This window comes from Triturus cristatus, chromosome 9 (genome assembly GCF_964204655.1).
Source record: "Triturus cristatus chromosome 9, aTriCri1.1, whole genome shotgun sequence".
In the NCBI taxonomy this organism is placed as follows: domain Eukaryota; kingdom Metazoa; phylum Chordata; class Amphibia; order Caudata; family Salamandridae; genus Triturus; species Triturus cristatus.
This window is the reverse complement of record NC_140592.1, coordinates 609,827,293-609,851,947: the sequence shown is the minus strand read 5'-3', so window position 1 is coordinate 609,851,947 and position 24,655 is coordinate 609,827,293. Positions and strand designations below refer to the sequence as shown.

General features: G+C 44.6%; 1 protein-coding gene across 1 annotated transcript in view; it reads right to left on the bottom strand.

Annotated features, from left to right (window-relative positions):
* Positions 1–6,222: 6,222 nt before the first annotated feature.
* The window catches only part of LOC146798380 (uncharacterized), a 324,050-nt gene continuing 305,617 nt past the window's right edge, over positions 6,223–24,655 (bottom strand). Inside the window, exon 4 of the mRNA XM_085627956.1 lies at positions 6,223–7,080. Coding sequence (XP_085484082.1) covers positions 6,905–7,080 — 176 coding nt within the window. The 3' untranslated portion in view covers positions 6,223–6,904. The remainder of the gene's footprint in view (positions 7,081–24,655) is intronic.

Below are 24,655 nucleotides of genomic sequence, written 5' to 3'. Positions count from 1 at the left end.
CATGGCTAGTCTGTGCAGGGTGGGCACTTTGAGGAGGATGCATTTCAGGGATCCCAAGTTGGTGCAGTTTGGTGTGTACATACTGTGTGTGCAGTTGGTGGTGAAGGCCTGGGGGCAGTGTAGTCTGTTTAACTGTCCACGGTTGTTGCTGTGTGTACAGGTAGTATTTTTGACATTTTCCACTGGTACAGTGCAAGGATATTTATCTGAGTCATAGCTGAGTGAGTTTGGAGAAACATGACCTGTGTCGCTAGTTGTGTTTGGTGTTTTGACGGCTGCAGAGGGTTTGGCTGTTGAGCAAATACTGTGCATGGCTGCTGTGTGGACAAGCATCAAACACCATCAAATTGTGAATGGTTTACGGATGCGCAGCTGGAACTCTGGAATCGTCATGGTGGAGGCACTTCGGGTGAATCAGCATCAGGAACGGAGGGGGAAGCAGGCAGCCAAAAGAACAACAAGACATGTGCAAGAAACAATGCAAAAGTCACAAGCAAGGTCAAATCAGTGTGCAATCAGGCAACAAGATGGAGTTTAACATGCAGCAAGTATGTAGGAAGTTGAAGAAGTATTGTGAGTCCGCACATCAAAAAACTCTGTACACATGTGCATGCACAGAGAAATTTTTGGACCAGCCATCCTATCAGCATTGTGCAATTGGGTCTGCGTAAGGCATGTCTGATGAATCTGTCGAAGCACATGCAAACTCACAGGGATGATACACATGTTTGTTTCACACTCTGTGAACAGTGATGTGGAATTGATCCAGCATTCACAGTGTCCAGGTGTAGGTGACAAAACATTGCTGTACTTAATGTAAAAGGAGTTACATGGTCTTGTAATTATATGCATGTGTCACGCTAACTTATATTTTTTTCCTAGAATGTACATATGTCCAGAATTTAAACATGATTGTACATCTGTTCATGTTTCTTAGGTGGACCTCTGCCATATACATAGGGGGAGGTCGACACATTTGAAGACCCCAACGCTACCAGTGAGTATCAATCATCATTGATTGTGATGTTGGTGATGTGCAAGGATGGAAGCTTGACTCTGTATGTGGGCAACTATAGCATGATCACTACATCCAGCTGCAGTCTGCACTTTGCAAATGCTCTCAAAGTTCAAAGACCATTATGAAACACAATGTGAATGTTGTACTGCGTGGAAACATGAGTGGACACATCAAAAGCCATGACAGTGTCAGACAGGCCTTCCCTCTATCCACAATGCAAAATGGAGTGCCCATTACCACATAGACTGGAGTAGCAGAAGCCAAGAGGAGACAGCATCATCAGATGGCTGATATATGAAGAGGAAGGCATGCTGAACACAGTCCTCACTACATGTGGGTAGTGGTGTTGTGCCCAATCGTTAGACAGGGCGTTGTTCCTGGGTTGCAGTGTGGGTGCAAGGTCAGATTCAGCTGGTCTAGGGAAGTACATGGGTTGCAATGCTTTTTCGCATAGATTCAATGTAAAAACACAGAGAACAACCAAGCACAAACTGGCCATGCTCAGTGTCCATCATTGTCATATGTCTCTTCACGATATTGACATTTTAAGTGTGAACACGTTTAGTTTTGTGACTGATTTATGTCATCCACGCCTCAAATGTCTGAGGTATAATACTAGGAATAGCTGATCAATGATGCACTTTCAAACAACATGCATAGACCATACTCATTTGTATGCAAATGAGCCATTCTGGCAGTCTGCTTTATGTATTTGGATGGGGTAATCCTTGTGCTGTGTCAACAACAATATCAAATTGTAATATATATGAATGACCGGTGGATTTGCCTTGCGATCTGCACATCAATATGTCAGTGAGTCATGTAGTTAGCATTCAATTTGTAGCTCATCATATTTATCGGTTGCTCCCATAGTGCTAGAATACCCACCCACCTTGGGTATAAATCCACTAGTCCTACAACGTAGTCTAGATTAAACTATGTACCATATGTACCGAAGCACACCAAAGCAATGTCACTATTATCCTTAATTAGTCATATGTTGAAAAAGGCAGAAAAAATCAGTACAGTTTCAAGGATGATGTTCCAATAAGTGATCCACAGCTGTTGAAGTGTCCAGTCATTCACTTTTATTCCATAAAAGACAACAAACGCCAGCCAACGCGTGTTTCGTCCTCCTGGACTTTCTCAAGGCTTCTCTCAAGAGTATGCAGGCAGTTTTATTTGGATATACGGAGCAAGTCATTTGGGAGACAGAAATCTCCCTCTAAGTTGATTATATGTTTAACACCCTTGGTTTGATCAATTAAATCACAGATCCATGGTCAAATTCGCTGTCTGTACTTGACTTCCAAAAGAATTCCGATAGATGATCGGATATGTAGATAAAAATAATTCAAAGGCGTTTGGACCATGATAACTCTGCCCCGCATTGTTGCTTTCCCGATTAACGTCTGGACTTTAGAGAAGCATTTCTGTACTCCAGACACTTCAACAGCTGTGGATCACTCATTGGAACATCATCCTTGAAACTGTATTGATTGATTGTCCCTTTTTTGCCATATGACTAATTAAGGGTAATAGTGAAATTGCTTTGGTGTGCTTTGGTGCATATGGTAGATAACAATATTAAATTGTGTCATCACACAAGTGTGGCACATCCTGTAATCCGAAATTGCATTCACAGTCATGACTATGTAAGACTTATGTCATGATGCTGTAATGAATCCTTGGTCCTTTATCATGAGGACTAAGTCACTGTGATCAAACAGTAGGTATGTTTTGTGTGTCGGAGATTGAACAATATACAAAAAAACTAGAGTCAATACTTTTGAAGCTAGGTGCATGTATGCTTGAAAATAAAGCAGAGGTGCAGTTCACCCTGCTAGTACTACGTGGCATGCTGCATGCAGTCAACATAAGTAGTGTCATCAATTCTGAGGTTCATTGGTGTTGACACAGCAAGCACATCTCTGTTTCCAAAATAGCAAATTGCTACTACAGTGCATTACTCTGTGGAAGTGTGTAATGAATGGTCAAGCGGTATAACTGTCTAGAGAAGATGTTCTTCACCCACGACACACTGTGACACTGTCTGATCTCAGCTGCCGTTGCAGATTAAGGATCCAATAACTCCATGATTTGTACATGGGGAGCCAGATAATGTGATGTTTATGAGGAAATTATCAAATGCCATGATGTCTGTTAACTGGTTAGTCATTTCTATGGCTCTTCATAAATTGATTAGTTTTAAAGTGTGAAAATGATTTACGTACAATCATGACATTCAGCAGACTTCACAGTATGTGATGCACAAAATGAGTAGTATTGTATTGGGTTGTGTGGACTCCACATTGACCAGATGATTGGGCCTAATGTTGGACTCATCACACATCATAGCATGCTTTTCCTAAAAACATTTGTCCGTCATGTACTGATTGATTGACACATGTGTCCCTCTTTTCATACAGATAACATGAGTGCGGAAGAGGAACGAGTTTTCCGCATACAGAAGACCCGATACGCGTATTTATGTGAAGGAGCAAAGGGCTGAAGATGGACCTCCCGGCTGTACGAAAAGCAGAAGGCAGCCACTACGTGGTTCACCAATGCCCCAGCCAAGAACAGCAAGACTGCCAGCCAGCATCCTGTAGCATCCAAAGCCCCAACCCCAGCCCCAGGAGCTGTCAGACCCTCCCTCCACGTCTGGACAGTCGTTTGGACATGGCATGGCAAGCCACGTTGTGGACTATTTCAAAAAACGGATGGATGTTCTGGAGCAAAAGATGGGCAATATGTCACAGAAAATGGACAGGATGCAGCAGGCCCTGGACCATTTCATCAGCCTGATCTGAGGGCTGATTGAATATAGCGTAATATATATATTATGTTTTATTTTTATAATTAAGATTCATTTTATTGTTCATTTAGGATTATTAATATAGGTAACCATAGTTAGTTTAGTTAGGTTAGTTAGTTAGGAGTTTATTATAAATAACTTTAAACTTTTTTATCATAGAAGTATTTTAATAATATTTAGGGGTGGGTCATTTAGTGTGTGTTTACATGTTTTAAAAAAAATCTATTTGTGTTTTACTACATTTCTAGTTAGTTTATGTATAGGATAAGTATGTGTATGTCTATTGTGCATTGATGTGTTAAGGGAGGTAGGGGATGATGTTTAGTGCTCCCGTGTGAATCTTGTTTAGCTTAGGATAATTTTGTTAAGTTAGGTAGGTTAGGCATTGTTAGTTTAGATAGGTTTTAATATTTTACATTAGTTTTTAAGGTAATTTAGGCAGAGTGTTTAAGATTAATGTAGATTTCAATTCCAACGTTTTTGATATAAAAATATTATTTCACAAGCTTGGAATATATTCTTTGATGGTTAGCATTTAGTATGTTGTGTGTGTGAGTAAGTGGGCACATGGACTGTGAACACAGATCACTGTTTGAGTGCATCATATTTGTTCACTCTATCAGGTTGGTGCTCCATGTATGAATATATGTACATGTTCATGCAACACCGGTGCTTCAACGTTTTGGGGTACACACTCTTGGGTCATCACATACATATGGTTTGGATTCAAATCAAGTGTCTTTGGACAACCTCTGCATGTGTATCTATCACAAATCTGTGTCAGGTATGTATGATGTTGCTATATGTAAGTGAAATATGGGTTGTCTCATACACAGAGGTACAGAATGTACGCACCACATATTATCTCTCTTGGTGTTGTCGTAGCTATAACATGTTAATGGACAAGTAGTCATTGCGTTATGAGTGACTAATTCATATGACTGGACAACCCAATGTCTGTATACAGGGAGAGTTGAGTGGCAAGGCTGGTGTATTAAGTACCCTGGTCAAACCTGCACCACATCTTGTTAGCTGGTATGTTTAATTTCTTAGGCTGTACCAGTTATATATTTTGACACAACATCATCAATGTTGGATATGCAGATTCTAAATCCACTTGTGCTGCCAGTACATGACTTTGTGTGACACACTGGCAGTGCTTTTCTCTGCCCCATATTTACAAGGACTTACCTAGCCACCCTGCGTGGACTTTCATGTCCTTGTAACTACAGCCACTTTACACACAGCTTTATTTGTGAATGGGGTGTTCCATGTGGGTTGCTGTGGGTGTTCACGCCTCACAACCCTAGAAGTAGACACAATTCCAGCTTTACAAGGAATCATAAACCGGGCAATGTGTCAGTATGCTACGCCACACTAGGGGTGGCAGAGAGAGGGGCAAGCTTTTCCTTTCTCCACGTTTCTGAAACTTTGAAGGTGTGCTGCAGGCTACAGCATGCATTAATTTAGCCAAAAGCCAGTTGTGATCGTTTTTGTGTGGGGAGGTGCCCCTTCATGCACAACAAATAATCTCACCATGACACAGGCATCCTTGCCCCATGCTGCAAGGGTGCATACACAGGCGCATGGCAGCTGTTTCAGCACCAACGTAGGGGAGAGCACAGGAATGCCACATTTGATTGGATATGTGCGGCATTCCTGTGCTCAGAACGTTACACAGAGTGGCAGAGTCAAAGGGCTTGTTGTGCTGCACTGCGGCACATTCATGACAATCTGCACCTTAAATCTCCATACAACAGCATGTATTTTCACATTTGCATAGTCATACTAACAGACATTGATCAAGTACTTACACACTCTTTCACGTGTGTCTGGATTTTACAACAAACATTATACCCAGTGATATTGTGGAATGGTACAAACCTGACACAAGGGCACATTGTTCTTGACACTCAAGTAGTGAAGCAGCACTTGTTGACATGTTTGAGAGTGTTGAAACAAAGATATTTCATTTGTAAATTAGCTTTGTGATGAATACATTGTTGTTACACAGAGTGGCAGAGTCAAAGAGCTTGTTGTGCTGCACTGCGGCACATTCATGACAATCTGCACCTTAAATCTCCATACAACAGCATGTATTTTCACATTTGCATAGTCATACTAACAGACATTGATCAAGTACTTACACACTCTTTCACGTGTGTCTGGATTTTACAACAAACATTATACCCAGTGATATTGTGTAATGGTACAAACCTGACACAAGGGCACATTGTTCTTGACACTCAAGTAGTGAAGCAGCACTTGTTGACATGTTTGAGAGTGTTGAAACAAAGATATTTCATTTGTAAATTAGCTTTGTGATGAATACATTGTTATTGTCACAGTGCATTGGACTTCAGTGATTGTGGAAAAAAAATATGTGTGGCACAGGTGTTCACATTTTTATAATGATCTTGTCAGTCTGACATTGTTTTAAATAAAGTCACATTTTTTTGGCTGTCATACGACACCTGTGACTTTATGTGACCAGTCTTCCTCCGGAACTGTGTTGCTGACTCATCCTCCTCCGTGTTGTCAGATTGTGGCTTTGTTGGTTCTGTAGCTGCAGGGCGTGTTGTTCCACTGCTTCCACCAGCAGTGGCAGAGGAGGTGTGAGGGAACACATATTCAGGTGACATTAAGTTTGCCATTAGGGCATTCAACATCACTTGCTGATTTTTTACTACAGTCTGCAGCTCCCCATAAAAGGCAGTCATGGTTGCCATGTAGAGGTCTTGCCGTTGCTGCATGTCTCTCATTCGCTCTTCGATGTTTTGGAGGTGCTGAGCGACATCTATGGTGGCACTTTGTGGTGGCATTTGTACATGCCTCTGACTCATTATATTATATTTGGGTGTTGCTGGCTTGGTCTGTACCGATGTTTGCCAAATCAGGATTCAGGCTTCTCAGTATGGCTTGCAGGATGCCACCCATACTCATACAGCAACATGGACCTCTGTGAGGAGTTCCCACTGTAGAGCTACAGCGGTTCTTTGGAACTCAAGCTGTGTGTTCTCCCAGTCCTTGCTCATTTTTGTAGTGGCAGATTCTGGTGGTGGTGGTGGTTAGGTTTCAGCTGGAGCAGCTACCACACCGTTGTCACACACAGGAAGTGGTGTAGGTGACCGTATAGTGGTAATGAGCTCCTCCAGTGTGTCAGTGTCAATGGAGGGCAGGGTGTCGTCCATTTCCTCAAATAGATTGGTGTCATCCACATGTTGTGATGTTGAAGCTGTATCCTCTGAAAAATAAGGTGCAAATCTGTTAGTTGTATTTGCATGTTCAATTGTAGTGAGGTTTAGTAAGAGGCATCACATGTGGCTTATCAAAGTTGATCTCTGTGTCACGTTCAAGCAACCTATGTCCTGATGCAGACTGATGCTCAAGACTCATACCCACTTGCATGCACATTGCACCACTTATTGTTACAGTAGGGATGCTGGTCATTGGTATTCATTGATACTGACCTGTGTACATACACTGCATTGGAAATGTTGCTCTTAGTGGTAGGTGCACGTTTTGGGCAACACTGCAATGGCAATTGTAAATTGGTGTGTGATACCAGGATGTTGGCCTCCTTTCAAGCCAAACATACTGCCAACCTAAAGATATGTGTCCATGCATATTTTGGCGAAATTACGGCCCATAGATACAGGTACTCACTCAAACTACCACAAACACTAGTTAGCGGAAGTTTGCGATGTGCCGGCCTATCGCCCACTAAGAACGCACTGTTAGTGATGTTATAACAATACGTTGTGACATGGCAAGATTTGCAGTTGGCTGCAATGAAGACTGCCAGAAACACTGCTGTAAAAGCGTTAGTAATTACACCGTTAGCAAGCAATGACTGAAAAAAGGTGCATTAGCAACAAATGAAATCAAATTAGTCAGCCCTATTTATTATGGCATCAACAGTGAAAAAAAGCCTATGAGTCAGCCTACAATGATATCTAGGTAACTAACATTCTTTAGCATGCAGAATTGATTAGCCTGGCCCCAGTACATCACAGATCAACAACTCCCCCAATCCCCACAACAGCTATCAACAGCTATGATGACCATTCAGAGTCCAAGGGAAAGGAGAAAATCTGGGCTACACTACTGAGTACAAGCGCTTTGCTGAGCAATACCAGTATGCATCACATCTCATTGGGCACTCGTACTACACAATGGCATACAAACCCATCTAAGCACCAATGAGTTCCCGGCTCAGGGTGCCATTTGTGGCCTGCCATTTGTGAGCTGCCTGGGATGTGGCGGTGCAGTGTAGTTGCCGGTCTGTGTTTTTAGGCATTGAGGCATTGGTGTTCACCGTTACCTGGTGGTGTAGCCAGCCAGGTTGCATGGAGGCATGTTGCAGACTTGTGTGAGAATACACCCTGGTCCCCCTTGTAGTTGTGAATGGTACCTGTCCTCCTGAGTAACTACAGAGGCCAGAGGATGGGTCACTGGCCATACGCTGTGGAGGGTGTGGACCCTGAGATGATGCAAACTTATGTTGCACAAGCACTCAAATTACACACATAAGGGATGCGTGTTGCATCTTCTTCATCATGTGATTACTCAGCTATCTTGGCAGTGAATGCTGTACCCAGGCTTGTGTAAGCCCACCTAGCTGAGGATCATGCTGGCTGAGTCACAGACTTTGTGAGGGTGCATCAGATAACACCACTGTGTGGATGTCGAAGTGAGTGGAAGGTGTGATGTGTAGTGGAGCATGACCAGGGTATAGTGGTGCGCAGGGGTAGCACCTGTGGGTGGGGGACCCCCATTGGGGGATAGTCCACTATGGTGCTGGAGCATTGGGCCCATGAATTTGAGCAGTGGTAGATGGTGAAACAAATACCATGAAGGTCATTTTTCTATGTACTGATGCTATGTTTCATTTCTGGGTGGGAGGGTGATTGGGGCTTCTGTACTCACAATTAGGCCCAGGGCTCAATGGTATGCCCACTAAAGTGCACAATGTCAGTTTTTTTGTCCTCTCAGTCCGGCCAGAACAGTCATGTGTACTTCCCTGTTTGCAATGCAGCCAGCAGTACAGCGTGCATGAACAACATGCCCACCCTTTAAGCCGCTGACTGAACGCACTGTCCCTGTGCGCATGAGCAATCACACCACATTGCAGCCTTGTGATTGAATTAGGTCTGGCTGCTTCCTGTCCCGTGAAGCACAGATTACGCAGGACCAGGCCTTGTTGCACATTTCCATTTGTAATGTGATGTCAAACCCCGCTCACACCCCCCCATCCATGCCCCCTCCAGTGTCTTCTCTGGTTTTTACCAACATCCAGCTGTCCAGTTCCCCCTACATCATTTCTCAATGCCAGATGCTGTGCAGGCATGCGCAGCAGGCAGACCAGTGGTAAACAAAATGAATCTCTTTTGTTGCAAGTCATACCATTACATTGCATTCCCATACGATGCATACCAATAGGCCTCATATTACAACAGTGGAGTAAGAGCTGGATAGGGTAGCATTGTAAATTACAGTTCCCACTACAGTGAGTGCAACCCTCAAAGGAACACTTGTAACACATAACAACCCCAGATACCTGAGATTCATCTCAGACCCCCAAAACCACCTTAAATGTTACATTTGGTGCAGACAACACCCAAATTTCATTTCTGGCCCCCAAAGACACCCTATTTTTTATATTCCCCTCAAGACACTCTATTTTCATCTTTATCCCCCCAAAGACACCCTTTTTTCTTATTTTGCCCTCAAAAAACACCCAATTTTCATATTTTGCCCCCAAAAGACACCATATTTTCATATTTTTCCTTCAAAAGACACCCTATATTCATCTTTTTCCCCCAAGACACCCTATGTTCATATTTTGCCCCCAAAAGCCACAATATTTTCATGTTTTGCCCCCAAAAGACACCCAAATTGCAATGTTTGACCCCAGAAGACACACTAATTTACATTTTTAACCCAAAAGAAATCTAGTTTTGATTTTGTCAAAACAAAAATGACACTATTGTTCATTATTTGTCCACGAGACAGTCTATATTTTAGATTTGATCACAAAGAAACTCCCTTACATTCTTATGTAACACCAGAACACTGTACCTAAGCTGGAACTGATGAAACTCCATTACTTGCTTCATAATGCGTTGATATGGCATGCAATGTGAAGGCAACTGAGTGCCTGAGGTTACTTGGAATTGCCATTCCAATGTGATAACTGTGTTGTACTGTACATCTCCCATGACGGAGACAAGCCACGGATGAAACATTCTGCGGCCATTTGCTCCTGGATCACACCCACCAGCTTGGACCATTCCTCTTCTACACTCCTCTGCTGCGACACAAGGACCCAACTCCCATCCACCCTAGAGGCAACCACACCTACCATCTTGCAGGACTGTATGCTTATCTTGCACCTTGCGCAATTCAAATCTCAAAACAAATCTTCCTCCACCTTAACACACCAGTGCCTTGTGCCACCCAGCCAAACAGCACTCCACATAACCAGCTCAACTCTGTCCTCCACAACATGCAGGCCCTACACATGCACACTGCAGAAATGTCGTACCACCTTGCTGCAAACTCTTCATATGTCACCTACTTCACAAACACATGCACCAACCTAGTTCTGGACCAGAAATCACCATCAGTGATGGCAACTTAATTACCCACAAGGCCCACCACGTCCATCAAGGAGGAGGCATTGCCATCTCCTACGAGAAAGGAAAACACTCCGACTAACCATGCACTTTAATGACCCAACAGTGACCATGGTACTACACAACTTAAAAAGCCGGACCAGGCACAACAACATCCACTTTGGCACCTTCATTTGCAGGCCCCTCGGTCCATGAACACCCATTACCCAATGCCATTTTAACCATCATTGCACACTAGGCTCGTCCCCCCCAAAAAATGACATTCCTATTTCAAGAACTCTAGTTGCACCTGGACTACCCCAGTGACCAGAACACCACCGCCTCCTGGGTGGACTTTCTGACATCAAACTGAGGCAGCTATTGGCCACACCAAGCCACAGTGCAGGAGACACAGACAAGCACATCTCCTCCATCAGTAACAGATTCAACTACAGCCACACCACCAGATTCACCTGGACCAACCATCATTGTAAATGTCAGATATTCACCATGCCAACCAGACACCACCACCATCATTGATCCACATCACAAAGGGATTCTGGACATCTAATCAGTTATCATTGAGTCCCTTGGCCCCAGCACTCCACCTACATTTACATACAATGACCCCGCTGCACACGTCCTCCACCCATTGATCGCAAACTGCCCAAACACACTGACACACCTCATGGAAGACCAGGCAAGATGTAGCACCACATTGCACCTTATTACCTAAGCTACGCATGTAGACATATGCATGAACTTGTGAACATCTTCTTTTTGGTCCTTGCACCAACGGTTCTTCACTTTGGACATTCACAAACGTGAGTTACCGGTTGTGCAAGGCCCTACATAAATGATGTCCAGTAAGTCTGCTCCATCAGAGATGGACATAGCAGTGCTGTTTTGACATTTTCAATATGTGATTGACATATGTGTTTGACTTACATTGGGAAGAGTTGTGATTGTGGACAAGTATAAGGAAAACAAGATGCCCACATCGGACTGTGGCACAGGGACTTTTCTTGCTGGAAAATCACAACCATGACCCATTACTGACATCTGTGCACTTATTGTGACTTATCCGTTGTCTGCTCTTCAGTTTCTCTGGCGGCACTGTCCTGTATTGAGATTCCCGTTACAATTTCCTCTGGGATGACAGCTGCCACCCGCTCCTCCGGGTCATCCAGGACCTCCTGGCCTGCTGGCTTCCTCCTCCAGTTTGTGAGGCTGCCTTATGGTTTGCCGCAAGCTTTTCTTTTGTCCGGCGCTTACAGTCATGCCACCTTTTTTTGCAGCCGAGGACAGTCCTCTTGGACTGGCCCACGCTGTTGATTTTCTGGACAATTCGCTGCGATGTTGCCTCTATTTTAGCAAGAGGCAGCTTGGAAAATAACAAATAGCTGGTGCTCGTAGTTGGTGACCTCCGTCATCAGTTTTTCATTTTCCTCGCGACTGAAGTTGGACTTACGTTTTCTTTTAGCCCAAGGCTTAGCCTGTGCATCAGGGCTTCTGCTAGCGGTGTTTGCCTGAGGGTCCTGGCTACTGATGCGACCTTCCTGGTCCATTATAAGGTCCTCTGTGGTCCTCAAATGTCTTTTTTTGGGATTTGTGTTGTTTCCTGGGTTCCTTTTGCCACCTCCTGCAGTGTACGCTGTCGCAGAGTCATCGGAATGGCGTTGCGTGTCGCAAATCGGCTTTACATGACTTTTTCTGCAGTTACATCAGGCTGACTTACGGCACTTTTGTGGCACCTACGTCAGTTTTTCTGACGCAGGTTACCGTGTTGCGCCACGGTCCTTCACCTTGTAGATTTGCCTCATCCACATTGACTTGTGTTGTCACAGCGGTGACGCAAGATTTCTGGCGCATCGCTGCGTTGCGGCAGCGATGCGTCACTTTTTGTAAATCTGCCCCTGAGAGCTTTAGGATGTATTACGTGCACTTCAGATATCATCAGGTAAATATTACGCCTGTCAGCATTTGTCAGTGATGGGCCCATTCATATATATATAGGCTAAACAAAGATGTAGGGGGATACGGTGCAGCTTACTTGTCCAGCCTGGGGCAGCCCAAGCTATATTCTTACTACACTTAACTTGACATGAAAAGAGACCCTTCAAGTACTGCCTATAGTTAAACTGCAGAGCTCACCTCAGAGATATACAGATAGGTGCATTTTCCTGTACACTGTCAACTTGCTTTCCAAGCTAAAGGCATGTGTTTTATTAATCTCTAGCTGTCTTTCAACCCCAGCACCAACGTTGTTGGTGTCATGGGCTATAGAATCCTTGGCAACCTGTTTTTTACGTACTGCCACTGCTAACCCTTTTTTATTGAAAGGTTCACAAGTTTCAAATGGGTTACTTCATTTTAAGGGAAGACCTGCTGGAAAGAGAAAGATAGATATTTTGCCAATTGGAAGGTCTCAGGTTGCCTTTTCCTGCAGCTGGCTCTATCGGGTGTAGCATGGGAAATACAAGGAATAGTAAGGGGGAAGTTAGGGTTCACATTTTTGATCTCTTATGACCCCCTTAAATTTTGTCCACACTTCTGGTGCCAATTTCTATAGGTAAAACGTGCTGTAATCTGTGTGTGGAGAAAATAGGCCAGCATCTGAAGCGAACATGTGGGAACCCCTGAAGCAAAAATGTGGAAATCACTGAACCAAAGATTTACCATTGGTATTCCCTTTTCTAACCATTGTAACTTAACTTTTGGAGGAATTATATAGCCTACTATCCAGGACTATACCGGTGTTTAAAGGCCCTGAACCAGAGTCATAGAACCAAGCCACAGGAAAGGGCCTATAACAAGGTAGAGAGCCTTACCGACCAGTATAGCCTGAGTCTGAGGGGCTATTAGACTAGTAGAGCATTCCATCCACTGAGGGACGAATGTTCTTCATTAAAAAGGGAGACAGAGAGAGACAGCATTGGATTGCTCGAGCAAAAGGTTTATACCAGTCATTACTTTGTCTTGTCTGCAGTGACATTCCATGAAACACTTATGGGGTTGGCTGCATAAGAGTGCAGCGTTGCTTCTCTTTGGCCTACAAAGACCAGTGACACCTGGAACTGGGGCATACCTTGTGTGGGAAAATCAATGCTAAAAGTTAAAAAAATATATCTGTACAGCTTATGGATCATTCAGGAATGTCATATTTCTTTGGCTCAGCTCAGGATCAGAGCCCAGGTCTTTTATCACTATACTGTGATTTCATTTCTCTCCAGCAGCAGTAACAAAGACCGCCCCACACAAAGGGAGCAATTAACAGCACTTGATCGGATACAGGGTCTGCATCAATCAATCAGTCACCTGTCACATTGTGCCAGGGATGGGCCTGCCCAAGCCCACTAAACAAAGGAGGGAGCCCAGAACTTTGGAGCCAACACAGGAGGAAGCTCCCTTTGAAGATTTGGTGTGAGAAGCCCTGGCAGTTATGTCAGTGAGGGTCGGAGCTGAAGCCCTCAGAGCAGATGTGACAAGTGAAACCTGGGACACGTCTTTTTGAAATGTCCCAGCAGGCTGTGCATGATGGTTGGCATGGGCAGAGAGGTGATGTGGCACCCCAGGATAGGCCAGAGGAGCCTCCCTGCTGGAACCTCAAGCCCCCAACTAAAAGGTCTTACGTAAGGGCGAGAGCTCTCTCTTTGTTATGTTCTTCTGCTGGACACTGGGACAGAAGGCAGCCACCATGGACAATTGGAAGGAAGATCCCCATGATGCCAGCTGGACTAAGGACTCTAACTACAGGTCAGCCCAGTAACTGTGGCACTATGCCCAGGACCAGGGAACTGGTCCCCTTGCATCCCTGGATGACTAGTTGGGGGAATGACAGGCCCAGAGGAAGCCAAGGAGGAAGGCTGGTGCAGGAAGCCAGTGAAACCAGCTCCCTGTAAAGTTCATCACCTTTAAGGTCAGGAGGCCTACTGAAAGTGCTCCAGGTGCCTTGGGCTCACCACCAGAAGATAAGTGGGCCCAAGATATCAGCATGAGAAGGATTCGAAGCTTTGACCCCCAACGCAATCCCACAACACGTGGAGTACTACTGCCCAAGCCTTTTCAACACCCTGGTGTGCGCCAGGGGCCGAGTGTCATCACAAGTAGCGGTCCTCATTTGTATGCTGAGAAGGGACGTTTTTAGGAACCCTTCCCAGTATTCTGACAGCCTGGAGACTCCATCCCTCATGTCAATTTATTGATCGGGAGTCCTGTGATCCCCAACTACAGGCCTCGGATGAGGTGGGGGAATGTTGTCCTGCTTCCCTTTGAAAGAGAGGAGAAGGAGGCGGGGCCTGGGATCCCTACTCTGGGCTCTGACAGCGCCACAGGAGGCGGGGTGTGCCACTGCTCTCCCCCATCGGTGGTCGACCTACCCTGCTCCCTGCACCTGGGGGAGCAGGCAGCCACCACCAGCACCAGCGCCTTGCCCGCAGGAGCAGGCAGGGCAGAAGAGACCATCTGGCTTGTGTGACAACACGGAGTTCTGTGCAATTAGGGAGCTGACGGGGCAGCCAGTGGTGGGCACCCTAGGCAGCCCCCCATCATGGCCTTTGAGCAGGGTGCCCGGGTTTGCTCGGTACCCCCACAGAAACAAGAAAAGCCTGCATGGCAGAAAACAACCAGAAAAGGAAAGGCAGCGGCTGTCCCCGGCGCAGCTGGAGAGCACCTCATTGATTATTCCCTGTTCCCAGAGGAGCATCCCATGATGTCCTGCAGGGCTTTACCATTTGCCACAGTTATTTCCCTTGTGGTGGCCACAGGACAGCAGGGCCTCCACCAACAAGCTGAAATGGAGTGCAGGGGAGCTGCAGAAGTGGCATAGTCTTCTCCCAAATTATTGAAGTAATACTAGCCCTAAGTTGGGAGGGTCTCAGAAGGAATGACAGCCCAGGATTTTCCCTGAATTTTCAAGCTCTAACAAGTTTGGAACATGTGCTCTGCAGCTGGGAATGCAGCGCTCCCTAGGGGCAAAGCTTATGGCTGAAATTACTGTACAGTGTCTTCTAGTGACGAAGGTTAAGGTTACATGTGTTGTGATCAATATGTGATGGGCTATTTTTAAAAATTGCACTTTTAATGCTTCAAATAGTCAAAATGCACACAGACCCATGAGAAATGCATATTTTCTTGTAAATGCTTTGTTGAAATCACTATGTTGACAGCCACTTGTTATCAAAGTAGATCTGCTTTATTACCAGTAATAACGCTTTGCTGTCTAAATCGCTCCTGGTGCCTAATAATTACCACGAGGGTGAACTACGGAGGGAAGGTGACGGTCTTTTGTTGCTGGACGCCCCTCGCTGTCGCTGCTTTCTGGTTGCTGCCGTGAGGTGAACGGCCTCACGCACTACAAACCCCAGCATTACCTTGATCTTCGGCGCTTGCGGTGACGTCACCAGGCTGTGCCGGAACACTACATAGGCCGCCTGGTGACTCCGCAGCGCGGGACGCTTTGCTGACTAAATCGCTCCTGGTGCCTAATAATTACCACGAGGGTGAACTACGGAGGGAAGGTGACGGTCTTTTGTTGCTGGACGCCCCTCGCTGTCGCTGCTTTCTGGTTGCTGCCGTGAGGTGAACGGCCTCACGCACTACAAACCCCAGCATTACCTTGATCTTCGGCGCTTGCGGTGACGTCACCAGGCTGCGCCGGAAAACTACATAGGCCGCCTGGTGACTCCGCAGCGCGGGACGCTTTGCTGACTAAATCGCTCCTGGTGCCTAATAATTACCACGAGGGTGAACTACGGAGGGAAGGTGACGGTCTTTTGTTGCTGGACGCCCCTCGCTGTCGCTGCTTTCTGGTTGCTGCCGTGAGGTGAACGGCCTCACGCACTACAAACCCCAGCATTACCTTGATCTTCGGCGCTTGCGGTGACATCACCAGGCTGCGCCGGAACACTACATAGGCCGCCTGGTGACTCCGCAGCGCGGGACGCGTGCGGGCGGCGCCCGGGCGAAGCCCGGGCCAAGGGCGGGCCCGTCCTTGCCTGTCACTGCCCGGACCTGACTGGACTGGACCACCTCCCTAACACTGGCATATGTTCACCAGCAGGAGAGGTATATTGGATTTTTCGAGATGGTTCTGGTCATAAGTGCAGTGCATAACGGATATGAAAGTTGAGGCTTGTGACCTGTCGATATACTATTGATAGGCAGCTTGGGGTCTTGACATTCGGATCACTGCTTTAATGTTTCACCATATTGACAATACTTGTTGATTGTGTTATTAGCGGGGCGTATATTGTATTGGATGGCAGGCAAGGGGAAGCGTGTGGGAGGAGGGGGGTCTGTGTCTGGCACACTTGATCATTTTATCACTAGAGCAGTGTCTGTCCTAGAACATGAACTGGCAATTACAGAGCGGAGGTTATCCTCTGAGATATCACAAGCTAGGCGGTCATCGTTGGGATTACTTGCTTTAGCAAAATCCCCAAGAGACCTAACTTTGCAGGACGTGGGAGATGTTGTGCAGGAGCGGGATATGGGGGATAGTACCATCACATCATTCAGTCAAAAAGGCCCAAATGACCTTCTGAGAGAGGTTGCCCCCTTAGTTACTAATGCTATAACTCACCCGAAACCTGCTTCGACTCACCCACAGACAAGAGCTAACAAAAAGGGGGTTAAAAGTATTGTTGCAAAGAGGAAGAGAGAGGGGCCGACCCAGGGGGGGAGACAAGCTAAACACGCTAACACCACGACATATCCACCGTTAGAGCCTGGCGAGGTTCAGGTTGTTGACAACTCTACGGTGGATGAAACTACAAATAGGCCTCTAGACCAGTTACAATTTAGAGACCTGACTTCTCAGATTGAACAAGTAGTCCGCTCCCTATTATTGCCACTTCTAGAAAGAGTAAAGGTGGTTTCTGACAAAGTGGATCGTCTTGAGCAAACTATTTTAGACAATTTTTGCTCACTGAAAAATGTTATTAAATTAGCCAATAAGGATAGTACTATCCCCATCAAAGTGAACCCTATTCTTTCTGTCCCGTCACTTTCTTCTCCCAGCACTGATACTCCAATTATAGCTAATTCTAGGGTCATTCCCCCTAGAACCATTTCTCCAGATAATACCACCTCACGTGGTGATACTCAGGCCAGGACTGTCTTAAGGGATTAATTAGGAACTAAATCTGTTAGTAGGAGTACACACATAGGATTAAAGACAGATACCAGGGATAGAACAACTAAATCTAACATCCATATCAACTTACCCCCTGATTCTATTCCCTATGTCATTGTCCTGACTGGCGTCCCGGAACTGAAAATTGGTACAGAGGAATCCTACCATCAACTTAAAAATAAAGTCATTTTCTGGCTTAATCAGAAGAGACCAATCCCGAACTTTCTGGATGGGAAGATTCTCTTAGCCAGAAGAGTTAGTTGGGTGGGTCCCGGACCAAAAAACGTGCCAGGGGATTGCATTATCATTAATTTCAAGGATACTCGAGTGGTGCGTTTTATTTGCGATCACTCATTTAGTGGGGTTAGGTCGGATATAAGGGTTCATGACCTAAGGCATTTTTATAATATTCAACCAAACACCATTGGTAGCACCGGTCAAATTCAAAAAGGTAGGGAATTCAACCCAAACCTTGCAACACTGCCCTGTGAGCATAGTGAGAATAGATTCTACCCGGACACTTTAGCCGACCGGGTCAGGAGGGGTTATATCTTAGTATGTCTCCCCCACTAAACACTTTGTTAGGCAGAACTGAGGAAAAGGGAGCAGCAGCTATAGACCCGCATGACTCCATTCAAAAAAATACCTGCAAAATTTTAAGCTGGAATGTTGCTGGTATTAGACTGAAAAGTAAGGATGAGATATGGGCGGGTTATGTTGTGTCCCATGATATCATTGCACTACAAGAAACCTGGGACACAGCAAATAGTCTCTTTCTGGACGGTTATGCCCATTTCTATATCCCAGCTACACCTAGCTTGGTGGGGAGGTCAGAGGGGGGCCTCGCATTGTTGGTATCATTGAACCTGAAAGGATCAGCTAAACAGGTGGACTGTGGCTCCCAACACTGTTTAGCTGTTGAATTAGTGGTGCCAAACTCCCCTTCCTTGTTATTGATTAATTTTTATAATTCGAAAGATTCTGTCAGTCCAAATCAGCATCTAGAATCTCTGGGGGAGGTCGTGGATAAATACAGAATGTCACATAACAGTTTTGAAGTCATCCTTATGGGTGATTTAAATATCCATCCCTGCAGTCTAGGTTGTATTTTAAATGACGAGGATGGATCTCCCTATTCATCACCCACACATTTTGAACACACTAAACAAGGTGAGGCCTTGGAGAGCCTATTGGTCTCCGCAGACCTCTCTGATCCTGGTTGTTGTACGGAAGGTCAGAGAATGTGTACTTTTAAAGGTTCTGACCCAGGGTCTGTCATCGATTATATTTTCGTTTCCTCTTTGATTTTTTCCTTGATTTTAGATTACAGGGTGGAGGACTCCGCATTTAGTGACCACAATCCAGTGATAGCTGAGGTTGCCTTGGAAGGGTTTTGGGTCTCCAAAGACTCAAGAAAATTGGGCACCAGATCCCTTGTAGCTAAAGATCAAGGCAGGAGGCTAAAATGGGCCCAGGTGACTCCGATCATTTTTTTACAAGAAGTTCTGTCTAAGGTTGAAGCGGAGATGGGTACCTGCTTAGACCATGACAGTACTAACTCTAGTATAGTTGAAGCTTTTACTACCATTTGCCAACATGTAAACGTGGCCCTCTTGGTTAATTCCAAGCCAGGATTTCACAAAGGCAAAAAATGGTTTGACTCCAAATGTACTAAGGCCCATTCTGCCCTTCTGAAGGCAACCAAGGGTAAACCAAGAAATAGACATTTGATTGCTTCTCTGAGAAAACAGTATAATCTAGCAATGAAAACTCGGAAAAAAGAGATTCAGGAAGAAGCATGGAATGATCTATTGTCACCAGATACTATGCGGGATAGTTCCAAATTCTGGGGAGTGATAAATCACTCCTTTTTTTCCAGTAGCGCGAACCAGGCTATGGACTGTTGTATTCCTGATGAGCAGTGGTTAGCCCATTTTGGTGAAATATATAGTTCAGTCCCGCCTGGGCATTTAGAGGGGCGGTTACCCTTGAATCAAGTTGGTCCAGTCGCGGCCTTTAAGGAGGAGGATGTAGAAAAAGCCATCCTAGAGACTTCTAAGAGTAAGGTGCCAGGTCCAGACGGCGTTCCTGCGGATCTATATAGGTCTGCACCTAAATTGTGGGCTAAAATTTTAACAAATGTCTTTAGCGCCGCTAGATTCAAGCATATCCCCGACTCCTGGGCAAAATCTATAATCATCCCAATTTTTAAAAAAGGCCAGAGGGATGATCCGGCCTGTTATAGGCCTATCTCCCTAATTGACTCCTCCGTCAAAATCTTAGGTAGAGTTATTTTGGGTAGATTGAATACCTGGCTCGAGGGTAGAGGCATACTATCAGACGCCCAATATGGCTTTAGGGCTAATAGGAGCACGCTGGACCAATGCTTAAATATTTACTTACTTATCTCCAAATACACGATTGCTAAGGAGGGGTCTCTGTATATGGCCTTCATGGACCTCTCTTCAGCTTTTGACCTGGTCAACAGGTCAAAACTGTGGAGTATTCTCTTGGACATAGGGGTTGATCCCCCTTTAGTCGGTTTTTTGGCAGATCTTCATTGTGGCTTACTATCCTCGGTGAGAGTTACACAGGGGGGAAGGTGCACCAGCTGTTTTAACTCAGAGAGGGGTGTAAGGCAGGGGTGCATACTGGCACCTCTCCTTTTCATATTATATATAAATGCCTTGGGCCCAGTCTTGGCCGATGCAGTGGTGGATGTTCCTCGTGTAGGAGACATTAAGATCCCAGTTCTCCTATACGCGGACGACGCCGTGCTTCTGGCACGCTCTGGGGGGAAAACTAACACCCAAAAATCACAGGTTATGGTCACCGGCCAGGCCGGTAGGAAAAGGAAATCTAAACTCTTTTCGTGTCTAGGTCACGAGGTCAAAAGGGTCCCAATTTTCACTTATTTGGGTGTTACCTTTGATGAGAAAGGTACATGGGGCCCGCAACATAAATTAAAAGGCAATTCTCTTGCTAGATCGGCTGCAGCTATACTTGGATTTGCTAAAAGGCTGGGAGCTCGCCCTCTGGAGGCCATCCTGAAAGTTTATAAAGCAAAATCGTTGGCAATAGCCACCTATGGCTCTGCCATATGGGGCTATACTAATACCAACAATATCCAGAGGGCGGAAAATAAGTTCTTAAGATCCTTGCTGGTTGTCCCCCAGTCTACACCCACCTTTACAATACACTCAGAACTGGGCATGGGGTTTGTCGCGGATTTAATTAAAGTGGACCCTGTGATATGCTGGCTAAAATCCTGGCTTAACCAGGAGATCCCTCTAACCCATCGGATACTCAGGGATTGTCTCGTCTTGGATAGGGCCCTGAGAATTCCATGGTTAGTATATGTGAAAAAGATGTTGGCAACAGCAGGTAGACCAGAGTTGTTTCACTCCCCGGATTGTATTAACAAAAAGGACATTATGGGGATTAAGACTGCATTACTAACACGTTTTATGGCTGATAGGGAGGATATAGAATTAAATAAACCGTTAGTGAGAAGGAACTACGGGCTAATGACGGTTCCCGGTCTTGAACCTTACTTGACATTTGTAACTATGCCACTTCATAGGTCTCTTCTCACCAAGTTTCGCCTAAATCTGATACATTTTGTGTTAGGCTTTTATCCCACTTGGGTTACTCCTGATAATGCTACCCCATGTGATTGTGACAATTTTTCTTGTCAAGATACATTACACTTTATTATGTTTTGTGAACATTATGCACAGATTAGGTCAAAATATCTGTTACCGATACTTAAAGAGGCTGGTTTTGTTCAGGTTCGGCCAGCGCTTCTGTTCTTACAACTGTTGCCTAATATTACTATTGCTTTCTATGTAGCAAATTTTTTAGTGGCAGCCGTTCGTATTAGCAAGAAGCGTTTTAGTGTACGGTCTAGCATGAATTTAACTGATGTGGTTGTGACAGAGGGTGGCGTTTAGGTGTGGAGTTTTCTATCCCTGTTAGAGTTTTTAAATGAAATTTTTATCTTTTTATCCTATTTATTATTTTTAAATTCAGAATTGAACCCATGAAATAAGTTCTCTTCAAATTTTAATCATGATAATGTTATTATATTTGTAATTGATGAATATGTACCCTGTATTTTATGTAATGTGACTATTTGTTTGTATTGTCTCTTTTTTTGATCTTTAATTGATCGAATAAAAGTTATTTGACTGACTGACAGTAATTTATTCCTAAAATGATGAATTGTGACATGTGGTTTGGTGAACTTGACCCTTTTAGGGGGTCAGAGGTGATTACGCAATGTCATCAAGAGGTATTTCCATCAGCATTATGTGTATTTTTAATTTACCATGTACTATTAAGCAGTGTGTGTAATAAATGTACTTTTCTTTTTACAAAGAAAAAGCACAGATTAGACTATCATTTATTGAGCATTATTATTGCTTGCAAGTGAATGGGGATTACTAGTTTACACCATTTCCCTTGAGTAGTCCTTGGACTGCTTTGATCGTGGGAGAGTCAAGTGCTACAAGGGGGTGTTTGGTTCCCTGTGGAGTGCAAATGTGAACCCATTACTTGTACAGGCCTCACAAACAATGGCCCATTTCCTTACAGGATTTCAGTGTTACGTGTGGGGGGACACTAGGATTACCATAGCACACCCGCCTTACACACAACACAGACCCATACCTTGAAGCCTGGGTTAAGTTTGGCCAAAAACTTTAAGCATCTTGAAAATGTCCAAAGTGGGTAGGCTTGACCCCAGAAACCTTTACTCCATTTGTTAAGGCATGTCCAGGGTTCATTCTGATCCACTGGCTTGTGGCAGGCATAAATGTGGCATCTCCAAGCACCTGCTTCAGAACACACCTGGACCTGAGGAAGATCAGAAGAGTACTGAACCTGCTGTCTGGATGATTCTGGTTGGTGTATCCGACCCGCGCTCCATCAGGACCTGCTCCAAATTGTAACCAGGTCCCCGTGCTTCTTGGTGCTGTTCCTACTCAAAACTATAAAAGATCATACCTCTGGTTCACATTATTTTTTGTTGTTGTTTTGGTGTCATTTTGTTTACAAATTTTTATTCAACTTTTCTTTGTCAATCTGGGTTTTTTATTGCTTTGCTTTTTGACTTTACTATAGCTTTGCAACTGCATAAATACTTTACACATTGACTGAAGTTTGGCCTGTCTGCCCTGTGCATTGGTTAACCTGGGGTTGAGCTAGGGTTAATTTAGTGATTTTGAGAGTTCACCCTGCCAAGCGTTGTAAATATGCCTTGAGGTAGGTAGTCACTTCCCCAATAATAATCCAATTTTTTATCACTGGAAATGCTGATCCTTTCAATATTAAAAGTCAAGGGTGTATGATTTTCACCCACTTGTAATCAGGCACCTGGTATGCAGTACACTTTACTCAAAATAGTGTTGGGCTTTGCCAAAATTCTACCAGTAGTGAAAATATAATTTAAAGGTTTTTCACTGCCAGGGCATGTAAAAGTTAAAAGTACGGGTCCAACTTTTTAATTACACAGCACCCTGCCCTATTAGTGGTTTGGAGCCTACCCTAGGGGTGACTTATATGTAATAAAATGAAAGGTTTAGGGCTGACTAAAGGTTTATTTTCACCAGAACACTATAGTCACAACTCTTAGTTACAGCTAAGCTTGCTTAGTGGAATACTTATCTAAAATGTCACATTATTGGAATCAGAATTTCAATGGAACGAACCACAAATGTTAAATTTGAACTTGAGATTCCTTGTCACCTGGCAACCAGTCATTACCATTCTAACTGCAGATGCTAGCGGTTTGACCTGCCCTACCTGACCGAGTTATAAATGTATTCTAGCAGCCTACCCGCACTGAGGTGTAGTGAATAGAAACCAACAGGGAATATGTTCTTTTAAAATAAAAAATATGGAATTTATTATCAACATGAATCCACTTTGAAGTGAAAAGGTAGAACAAGGTTGTTGATCAAAATACATTATTGAAAACTATACATTTATGGTAGTCCTGCTTCTCAGTTTCCCCATTTCATTTAGAGGTTGGGGAAAAGCTGTTTTTTTGACACTGGAGTCTTGTCTGGGGCCCACAATTTGAAGCTGCTTATTGGGTTGCAGGCCAAAGTGGTGGTTAGCCTGCCCTATTTAGGGCAGGACTGTCACCATTGCCTAGTCATATCAGGCATGGCAGCCAGGGAAGGAAAATCATTCGAAATGTTTTCCTGATGTGCATGGAGAAAAATTCTTTACTAGAAACTCTGAGCCGTCCAAAAGATATGCCAGACCTCTTGTCATTCAAAACCACTAATGCACTGACATCAGACATCTCAGCTGAGCAGCTGTGGATCTCGATCTACTTGGAAGTAGGTGAGAGTTAACCAATGGAGATTGATAGGTCTTCCACCAAATAGTCAACAAGCCCCCAAATCAATGCTTAAGATTCCTGCTTACACCCTACTACTTTTTGATGTATAAATCACATACATCTATGTTTACATCTCTCTTCCTTCTGACCATATGGAATTTTGCTCTGACAGAGCAATGACATATTCACAAAAAGGCACTAAGAAATGCATAATCTGTGTTATTTTAACAATAATTGCATTGACCAAATATTCAAAGAGAAAGAAACCACACAGTAAAGACTTGCTGCTGGATCCAGGTAGACTTAACTTGAACTTGAATCCAAGTTGACTCTGCATGCACTCAGGGATGTCTCTGGAGCACTCACTCAATTCTTTCCCTTGAGCTGAACAACGAGCTTCCCAAACCAGTATTTCTAGCCCCTATCAGGTCTCAAACATCCGAGCAAGTAGAAACTACCCTTATCAATAGCAGCGGAGGCCGGTACAGGCAAGCGCAGTGGTGAGGGGGGCGGGGGGTGTTGACATACGACGGAATAGGTTTAATTAAATAAATAAATAATACCTATTCTGTTATCTGTTGGCTTCCCCTCCTGTTGCGCCGTTCCCTGCCCCAGCCCCCCTCTGCGCTTACCTGAGCCTGCCACCGCTGATCACTAGGTGTGTTAGAACTGTCAGCCTTAAGGTGGTCTTACTCCAAGCTTTTTGACTCACTCC